Below are 10,426 nucleotides of genomic sequence, written 5' to 3'. Positions count from 1 at the left end.
AAGTTGGGCAGAAAACTATGACCAGCAGCTGGTTTGATTAACACAAAGACAATTACAGATTTTTGGACAGAAACTAAATTAATCAACCAGCACATCTGAAACTCAATAATTAGCTGTTTGTATTTATGCAAAAGGTTATTTTTTATAAGTACGTGTTGCTGAGGATCATATGTGCAGATCATTTTTTAAAAATTAATACAGCCTCTGAGATAATGACGTGACAGGAGTGAAGGTTCATCACTCTACTGGATTTGTCACAAAATCCAGACTTGACTACAGAGAAATTACTGTAAACCAGCAACTGCAGCCTCTGGCAACAGTAAATACAATGTGCAGCAGTGAGACAACAGGAAATACAGGAACAAATTGAATAACCTTTATTTTAGGTGAAGCCTGGATCAGCACAGAAAGCTAATCCTCAGGATCAACTCTCCTTTGGATTTTCTCATTTTCCTTCTGTTCTGACAGTCGCACAAGAAAATAGTCTGTAAGTGACTCATTTGATTTTAGAGTCAGGATTTGAAACCAGAAGGTGGCAGAGCAACATGGAAATACTGAAGAGTCTGTCTTTGACTGAGAGCACGTCTAGACTGATCCGGATGCCAGAGTCCCCACAGACTGGATCTCGTAAGAGAACGAGTGAACGTGATTAACAGTACGAGCTTTTGGTAGAAACACTTAATTTTCGGTGCTACAAAAACACACCCAGCCTTTAGTTTTCCTGGATTTCAAACTGTTACAGGATGATGACCTGTTTGTTATTAAGTCCACTTTTGCTCCTTTTCTATAAAGTTAAATTATCTCATGGTAATTTAGGGAAACCGCGTTCCCGTCCACGTCAGTCCTCCTGTTCGGAGGAGCATCAGCTGTTGTCGGCTCCACTGTAGACGAGCAGCTTTAGGAATAAAGTCTGTGTGGGCAGAGCAGCAGCTACTGGAGCTTCAGGCCTTGAATGTTTGTCCTCAGGCTCAACATCTGCTTCTCTTGTCGCACCTTTTCTTCCTTGAACGCCATCTTGTTGGCTTTCTTCTCTGCTCTCCGGTCCTGCACAAACACAGATGTAGAATTTAAACACGTTGTGCTTCGGAAATAGTGTCGTGTCTTAGTCACCTGTTGACTTTGTTTCCCTCAAGCCTGGCATCACTTTTACTCTCCACACCCTTTGTTATTAAAGACATGAAAAGATTAATTGTAATACTGATACTAATATTTAACCTTGGGTTGTGGCAGTAGCTGAGTAAACTCCAAAAGATCAGACTCTGATACAATTTCCTTCAAACTAACCCAATGATTAATTGAATTCATGTTTTAATGAGCTGCTTAAAGCTGTGATTTGTTAAGATTTCATGTCTTTGTCGATAAATCCCACGAAAAGACCAAAACTAACACTTATTTGATCTCACACCAATGATGCCTGAATAATAAATTAGACCTCATTCAGAACAGAATAATGCCCATACTGGACTTTTTTATGCAGCAGCCAGTTGATGTGGGTTCAATTTCAAATAAACGACGGTGTATGTTCTTGATAATAATGCAACATCATGGCTCATTAATGTGTTTCCAACAGTTTTTTTGGCATTAACGCAGCTCGATGGTGCATAGGAGTAAAAGGTCAGGCTTTGAAAACAAACAATATTTTAACATTGAATTCTATGTGAGAATATCACCAGAATGACTATTAAAGGGACTTTAAAATAAATATCTTCTGTCAGCGTCTTACTATGAAGTACAGGATCCTGCAGGAGCAGCAATAATCTCTTTTGGACATTTCATGCAGCATTTAGTGAATTAGTGTGTTTGTCTGTGCTCTTCTGGCCGGTTTGAAGGGAGCAGGGCTCAGCATCACTCAGGATTTAGCCACTTTTGGAAAATAAGTGTGATGACTGTTGTTATTGGTTGATATTACTGGTAATGAAGCGGATTAAGAGTTTTTGTTCGTAATATTGTCATCAGATGCTTTTTTTCTAAGACTGTTCCTTGTTTAGTTCTTACTGTTTTTACTTTGACTGTTTCCTGTATCTAATCTCATATTTTCTGGAGGAATCAATGAAGCAGAGCAGCTTGTTTGTTCAACACTGCAAATTCAAAAGAAACAGTCATAAACTAGACCTGTATATAGATGATCCCAGGAAACCTAAGACTCCAGCTGGCTCTGCCTCACCTTGCGTTCTTCCTTGATGGCCTGTTTCCTTGCCTTCCTCTCCTCTTTGCCCTCTTCCTTGTTTCGGGGCTGCGTGGAGACGCGAGGCAGGTCCGAGTCGTTGATCCTCGTCATGCGCTCCGCCTGCTTGGCCGTCAGGCCTCTGGTGGGAAGGACATCCAGAGGGACCCCCGTCCTGTTGGACACGCGGATCGGCTTTGGCTGCTGAAAGAAGAAAAAAAAAAAAAATAGATTCAAGCAAAACAACGGTTACAAAGTGTCTTGGCCACATCTTTACAGTTAATCTGTAGATTTTTAAATGCAGGCTTAAGTCAAGCTTTTCACTCAGAATGTTGCAAAGGCCATAAAATCTTCCACCTTCTCTTCCTGCTCCTACAGCAGTATTGCAATTACTTCCTGCTAATCAGCCTGTGTTTGCCTGGGTTACACCTGTCTAACCTGGGCATGATGACAACATTTCTAACACGCAACAGAAGCTGCTTCATTGTACTGCACACAAAACACTGCAATTTCAAAAGGTGTTGACTTTGTGTCTCTTGCTGCCTCTTGCATGCTCCTCCACCCCCCCCCCACTTAAACCAGGGGAGGGAGGAAAGTGTCAGACGCAGACAATCTTCTGCTGTGTGCTGCATTCAGTAGTTTAGATGTGAAAATGTCTAATGAGACCCCTTCTCCCAGGTGTCATGATGAGGATTGTTATTTCACCTAGTGCAGCACTATGTGCAGCACTTTGCTGGAGATGAAAACAGAGCGGTGAGAGTGAACCAACACAGGGAAGTTGTTGGCCGGACACTAATAAACAATGAGTTCTCTCATTATAGATGTAGAAGAGTGAATGCAGCTGCTGATTTTGCATTTGTCCATATTTTTGCAGTGACATGCATCAGTCTTCGTTTGGAAAAAGCTCGACTTAGCTTACATGTTTTTTACTATTGATATATTTGTTTGTTGCCTTTATAGTTTAAGCTTAAAATCCCACTGCTTCCTCAGTCAGTTCAGAGCTGCTGGTGGTGTGATTTGCTCCACCTGGTGGTTGAATATCTGTCTCAGCAGAAATGTCAGTGTTAACATGCAGCTTTTTTCAGGACAGAATTCCAGAAATGTGTTTGCCTGATCTTTAAGCCGCTTAAAGCACAAAACGAGAGATGGTGTTTTCATACCTTTGGTGGATCTTTAATGACCTTGGGTCTGTTATATATGTTAGAATATGTGCCTGCAAAGAAAAAGAAACATTGAGTCAACAAAAGTTCAAATCAACTTCATCACTGTTTAATAGAAGCAACGGAACTATAAGAACTGAGTTTGCATGACTGGAATCACCAAAACTAAAGAGTTGGGAACGATTTACTTCACTCAGGCACATTTAGAAGGTGGAATTTAGCCTGCATCCCTTGTGAGACTTTAAGTCTGATTTGTGTCTGGCTGGTTGGAATGTTTCCTTTTTAACCTTTGGCTCCCAATAAAACACCGGTCTCTCTGAGCCAACAGGTATAAAGACTGTATTCTGAATCAAGTCCTCTGACTTCAGGCTAATGCAGTGTGAGAAAGATTTTCCTGCAGCAAACACGTGCATGACAGCATTTATTCCTGATGGGTTATGTGGAAACGTGAACACCACATTTGTGCCTCTTGCATGGAAATTGTCAGAAAACTAATATGAAATCTATGAATCTCTTCTGTGACTTTTACAAACAACTGTGCTGTCTTCTTGTTTCTAAGAAGCTTTAAATAAGAACGCTGGTCATTTTCTAAACAGAAATAACAATGGAGTCCTTCTTTATCTGCCACTCTGCAGCCTGGATTAGATTATACAAACTATCACTGTGTCAGGTTGTAGGACTTTTAGTCCTTGTTTGCACTGCTGATGAAGAAATTGTTGAGATGCACTTGACAAGAAAACTCAAACCACCTCTTGCAGCTAAATACACAATCATACAGGAAAGTGAAAATTAAACTCACTGATGATAGTTTCACAGTCCCACTTTTCTTCTGGAGCCTCAACAACAACAGTTTCCATCTCATCTTCCTCTTCCTCCTCTTCCTCTTCCTCCTTCACAGCAGGAAGTTCTTTGGGACCCAAGTCATCGGGCTTCAGGGCTCTGAACCGCAAACAACACACAAAATGAGCCAACTGGGTCTTTTACAGCAACATTTTCAACTTTTATTCACCATTTACCAGATGATTCTGTATTTTAATGAAACTTCCATCGCATAAAATGAAAAAACAAAAACATAATTTCACTCACTCGTTCGCTTTCTGTTTAAAGTATTCTTTGATAACTTCTTCAAGGCGAGCGCTGTCCGGTTGAATGAAACCCTCCAGCTCAGCGTTGTCCAGAGCTCCGATTTCATCGTCGTCAAACTGCTCGTAAAACTGAAACGACACAGACGCAAATTTGTTCCTATTGTGCTTGTTAGCGTTTGCTGAAAGCGTGTACGCAATCAGTGTGTTCCGCACACCATTTGTGATCACACAGTGCCTTTATTCATTGGTGCATATTCTCCTGTAACTTTGCACAAGCGGGTTAAACATAGATGGAAGTCACCAGAACCTACAGAAGCCAGACAGTTTCAATGTGTGTGTGTCAGAAGAAATACTAGTTATATGTACATGACACTAAGTCTCGATTGCAGCAACACGATAAGAAACGTGGGACATGTTCAGCCTTAGTCCTGTGCAAGTGCAGTCTAAAGTTCAGCTGAGGCTTCTGAAACCTCAACAGGACAAGTCACTAATCCTAATGGTATCTTTCAAAGGTAACGTGAGATTAATACAAACAGAAGGTATCACTCCGTGAGGAACTATTACCAGGGGAATACAACTATATTTGTACACCTGAAACATAAGCTCATTTTTATTCAAAAGAAAACGCAAGGAATTCAAGAAATTTGCAAACTGAATGTTCCTTTCATATCTGTCTTCATGGTTGCAGTGTGAGCTTCTGTGTGTTTTTCTGTACGTGGTTTTGAGTGAAACTTAAAAAAAAAGCACTACATACATTTTAAAACTGGCCTGTTCTAAAAGTGGCAGGTTTTTATAAAACCTTTATTAAAAATCATATTCTTCGCTGAGTTGTTGCTGTATATATTACCATAAAGTTTTGCATCACAAACTCACTGTGAAGTGAGTGTTAGTGTCATACTTTAATGTCAATCCCCAGTGGCCGATGACTGCTGTGTTTCACACTCATTATGGACAAACTGATGTTGAACTAAAGTATATTTAAGTAATCGTTGCCCATTGTTCAAGTTTGAATGTGTGACTGCTTGATTAACATTTAACAGGTTAAACGGTTAAACAGGTTACAGCAGACTATACACAGCAAATAAAAAAAAAAGAAACTTAAAAATTAATGAACCTGAAAAGGATTCATTAAAACCCACAGTCACAGTCATACAAAATTAATTAGTAATTGTAAACAAAACCTAACCTTAAGTATGTTAAAAACATAACTCAGACTTCATAAAACAAACATGGCAATGATTCAAAAATAATTAGCAGCTAATTTTCTTGTTGATTATTACCTTCTCGAAGCGGTCGTCGAGCAGGGTGAGCTGCTCGTTCCTCCTCATCACAGACGACGTCAGCGAGTACTCCGTAAACCTACTCTTCGTCTCCTCGTCTGCAAAAAGAAAGTCTTCATCCAGGCCGTCCTCCCCCTCGTCGCCCGAAACACCGCCTTCAGAGTCAAAATTGCCATCGGAGTCTGTGTCCTCCCACTCATCGTCATCATCATCATCACCATCTTTAGCGTAGTCACCTCTGTCAAACAGCAAATATGGGTCACGAAAATCTGCTCGTGATACTTCACATTATGAATACAGGTGAAAATGTCATTATTTTAGAGACAGATATGAGGCGTATGAGCAAAGAAAAGAAACTGCCTGCTGAGGGACCTGGTTTTTCCATCAGGTGGTGCAGGTCTCTAATTAAAGATGCTTGACAGCAGAACATGTTGAATCATTTCTTGGACTGACCGAGCAACTGTGCATTTGATCAATAAGACATTGTCTTATATAAAAACCAGTAAAACTAGAGGTTGCTGTGGGAGGGACTGAGGTAAACTGTCCTGAACAGGACAAGTAGGTAGGATAAAGAGGGGTGGATGGATAAAAAGCGACCAGCAACAAAATCATCACCATGTGTGAAAAGAACATCCCTCTGATGATGGTTTCATGCGTTCAGCCTCTGCACAAGATGAGTGCAATAAACCCACTGCTTTAAAAATATAACTATTTCAAGAGAAATAGATACGTTTAGCTTGGATAATTTCTAACCATGGAGAAAGAAGTCCGGCTGAAATGATTCAATCTTCTGATTTCAAAATAAACTCATATTTGTAAGTCATTTCATACTCTATGTCAATTGCTCCACTCGAACTGTTTGCTTTCATGATGAAATCATCTTCCAAGATGTTGTTGGGATTGTCGTAGTCGAAGTCTTCGTCAAGAGCAGCCACGATGTCGGGGTCCATGTCCAGCCTGGGTCCTAAAGGTAAAAACAAAAAAACAAACACAAAATAAAGAACAAGGGAAAAAATAAATTTAAACTTCACCTTATGGGGACCACAAACCACGGGAAGCCAGATCGGGAACAGCTCTGGTGAAACATGTTTTGGGGAAAGATGGTGCTGGTGTACTGTACGTTTCAATCCCAAGATGTGCTGACTTCAACTAACTGCTATATTAGATATTTTTACATATTTTATATTAAATCATCTCTGATTTAGAGGAAGGCAGCGTCGATTCAGCTTCCTTAGGGGCCGTGACACACGAGGCTAAAGGTCAACCATCGGTGACCAGCCACTGGACTGGTCTGCAGTGTGACCTGGACTGTCAGTACCAGTCGGACCCAGATTCAGTGTGTTTGCCTGAGTAGCACGTCCCTACAAATGTTGTGGTGATGCAGACCCGACTCGGTGGCATTGCATTTTGTACACACAATCTCCAATGCATTGCAGTAATTTCAGTAGGAGGAACTGCTGTTCAACATCTGTTAGCTCCAAATACGACAAGATCGGCTCAGTTTCTGTTGCCATTATTTGTAGTACAGCAAAAAAAAAAAAAATCAACAAAGTGTTGGAGAAACAGCACCAACTATTGCTATTGAGTATCAGAGCTGCACAGACAAACCACATATAAATTCTCTCAAAGACATACATATAGTCCACTGTGTAAAGTCAACGCAGAAGCATAAATCTTGCTTTTGTCTAAAAGATTAGGATTCACACTGTACTATTTTACACTAGATACAACTATTCCTACAGGCCAAAGTCAGGGGCAAAAAAAACCATAAGCCACTTAAAGTTACATTAATGAGGCGTTTACCTGAGATTGGAGCAGCTTTGTTAAGAAGTCCGACGTCCTCTTCAAACTCTGAAGCGAACACTGAAGAGGGCAGTTTGATGGTAGCTGCCTGTTCATCAAACACAACAGAATTCACCATGAGTCCATACAAAGGAAGACGCCAGAGAAATGTCCATGCTCCTCATAACCGATGAGATGTTAAACCAACTACAGAAGTCACAAGATGCAAGAAGTACTGGAAACAAATGGCTTTGTTTCTATACCCCACAGCTCAGGCATTAGGGAACAAGTCATTAATAGATGTAAATAAAACTGCCATTTTTGAAACGTACTTACTTAGCAACAAAGCTTTGTAATCTAAACTGCCAACTTATCTAAGATTCTAAACATTTTAAAGTTATATCAAACCATTCAGTATCTTTCATAACTGAGGGTACTGTCATGTTGACTTACTGAAATGGACTCATCTCTTTCCTCTTCCTCCTCCTCCTCATCTTGGTGAACAGGCCGTCTGTCGGGTCCAGCTGCCACCAGCTCAGATGTGCCAGACGCCTCCTTTAGATGCTGCAGGTAGTCGTAGTCATCATCGAAGAAAACACCAAACTTTCTCTGTTCTTCCCACCTCTCCTCTGCTTCCACCTAAAAAAAATCAGCAGCAAAATCATGTTTTCACATCAGACACAAAAAGAAAAATTGAGTAATATTGTGTTGTTGTTTTTTTTCTTTGGAGAAATGAAAGTAGCAACTGAGCAACTGTATGCAATTTACAAAGCTGGAGAGAAAAGCCTAGAAGGTCTGAAGATTTCAACCATAAAACTATGATACAATTAATGAAATGATACATGTCTTGACTGAACTGCTCACAACTCACAAACCCACATATTCTGTAGTCAGAGGATGCTAATTATTATTTCTTCTCTGTAAATGCTCACAAGCCAAAAACATCATGAATCTCTGAGGTATAAGTCATTTCTTAAAACAAGTTTTATTTCAACCTTGGTGGCAGGTAGGAGGACATGCTGTGGGGCTTTCTCATCAGCAGCCAGCGGGTCTCTCTGACTTCTGTGGACGAGATGAAAGGTCACGGCCTTCTTCTTTTCGATGAACGATTTCTTCTTTCGATGAGGCTGAAAGAGACAAACACGGTAGTAATTAGTGAAGATGTTGTTTAGATTTATTATAAGCGTGAACATTTTAAAGTAATTTACTTCTATTATTTCTATTTTCTTGCAACTTTATAGCTGCCATGCAGGCACTGACCTGAGCTACCAGGGGTAACTTGGGGTTCAGCATCCTGCCCATGGACACTATATAAAAAGATCGTTGACCCTGCAATTTGTGGACAACTGCTCTACCTCTTCATCCAAAGCTGCCCCATTAATATGTCAGACATTTATTTGGGGGGGTTCATAAACTTTTCAGCTTCATATAAAGTAATTTAAATTAGCCCCACCGTGTGACAATAAAGTCTTGAACACATTAATGCATAAGAATTGAAATTCAGTTACAGCATATGGTAAAGTAGTACACACATTATTGTCATCAGCAACCCCTCACACTGTGGCTTGCTAAGTACATGTTGGTGCTAGCGCATATATTTGTACTTTTACTTAGATACTAAAGAGTATTTCTACATTCTGGCAATGACACTTACTCTAATGCATAAATTTAGATCCTTTGAGTTATTTTTTTCATACTAACACTTTTGTTCTTTTAGGGTCATAAAATGCATGACTTTAAATTCTTCTTCTTTTCCTTTCAGCTGTTTCCTTTCAGGTGTCTCAACGGTGAATCATGTGCCTCCATCTAACTCTGTCCTCTGCATCCTCTTCTCTCACACCAACTAACTTCATGTCCTCCCTCACTACATCCATAAATCTCCTCTTTGCTCTTCCTCTAGACCTCCTGCCTGGCAGCTCCAACCTCAGCATCCTTCTACCGATATATTCACAGTTTCTCCTCTGAACATGTCCAAACCACCTCAATCTGGCCTCTCTGACTTTATCTCCAACACATCTAACATGAGCTGTCCCTCTGATGTCCTCATTCCTGATCCTGAACCTCAACATCTTAAGCTCTGCTACCTCCAGCTCTGCCTCCTGTCTTTTCTTCAGTGCCACTGTGTCTAAGCCGAACAACAGCGCATGACTTTAAATTCTAAATTGTTTATTTTTGTACATTTGAAACCTCAACATAATGTACATATATTTACATTTGAGTACTTCTTCCACGACTGTGACAATAAACCAGTTAAATGAATATAAAAAAAATACTAATTGTACTTTTGAAGCTAAACTTTTTACACTTATTTTCCACCAGCACAGTGTCTTTTAATGGGTACAACTACACTGACGTTAGCCGTTGTTTGCTAACAAACTTAGCTTGGCGTATACACTCCAGCTTACCATTTTATTCGGTTTTCTTCTGCTGGTCGAGTTTGAAGATCCCGAATGTTTCAACTACACACCGTTGTTAAATCAAATTGCAGTTTAAACCCAGACGTTGTCTTCGGTGTTGTCACACCGGTTTCTCCCTCACCACGCTTCTGCTGCCATTACTAGAAAGGACCACTTCTTAAAATAACGGGGGGTTTGAAAACAAATGTATTGTACTTCTTACTGGAGAGCAGATGGGATTGATTCTAAATAGCGGCTAAAGTATTGTGTAATTAGCAAACTCTCTAATATTGATACATACATTTAGATAAATACTGCAATTCCTGTTAGTGTAGACTGATTGTTGTCCCTCTACATGAAGCACTGTTGGTATAACCCTTCTTGCTCTCTTTAGTATATGGTGGCGATAAACACGTGACTGCCACCTGCTGGACAAGAAAGTGAACCAGGAAGTGGATTTACAAAGGAAAACCGAATAATATTGAAACAAAAAAGATTTTTATTATTATCATTTAATTATTTGATCAAATATTATGGATATTATTATTAAACCTAATGA

The 10,426-nt window shown here is 40.0% G+C and overlaps 1 protein-coding gene across 1 annotated transcript; it reads right to left on the bottom strand.

The window, feature by feature from the left end:
• Window positions 1-354: 354 nt before the first annotated feature.
• On the bottom strand, window positions 355-10,186 carry ltv1 (LTV1 ribosome biogenesis factor). The gene is made up of 11 exons (XM_067499537.1): window positions 9,877-10,186; window positions 8,467-8,598; window positions 7,925-8,110; window positions 7,493-7,580; window positions 6,521-6,653; window positions 5,690-5,927; window positions 4,411-4,538; window positions 4,124-4,263; window positions 3,325-3,377; window positions 2,165-2,368; window positions 355-1,044 (listed from the first exon to the last, which is right to left on the bottom strand). Exons 1-11 carry the CDS (start codon window positions 9,877-9,879, stop codon window positions 931-933), a joined length of 1,419 nt encoding a protein of 472 aa, XP_067355638.1. The 5' UTR covers window positions 9,880-10,186; the 3' UTR covers window positions 355-930.
• Window positions 10,187-10,426: the final 240 nt, after the last annotated feature.

The sequence above is a fragment of the Channa argus genome, chromosome 3, assembly GCF_033026475.1.
Source record: "Channa argus isolate prfri chromosome 3, Channa argus male v1.0, whole genome shotgun sequence".
NCBI lineage: Eukaryota > Metazoa > Chordata > Actinopteri > Anabantiformes > Channidae > Channa > Channa argus.
The sequence above is the reverse complement of the archived record's forward strand: the minus strand, read 5'-3'. Positions and strand labels throughout refer to the sequence as shown.

Coding starts and splice junctions, on each gene's coding strand:
- ltv1 (XM_067499537.1), bottom strand. Junction 7,581..7,924: donor AAAGAGATGAGTCCATTTCA/GTAAGTCAACAT, acceptor TTTGATGAACAG/GCAGCTACCATCAAACTGCC. Junction 3,378..4,123: donor GGACTGTGAAACTATCATCA/GTGAGTTTAATT, acceptor TTTTCTTTGCAG/GCACATATTCTAACATATAT.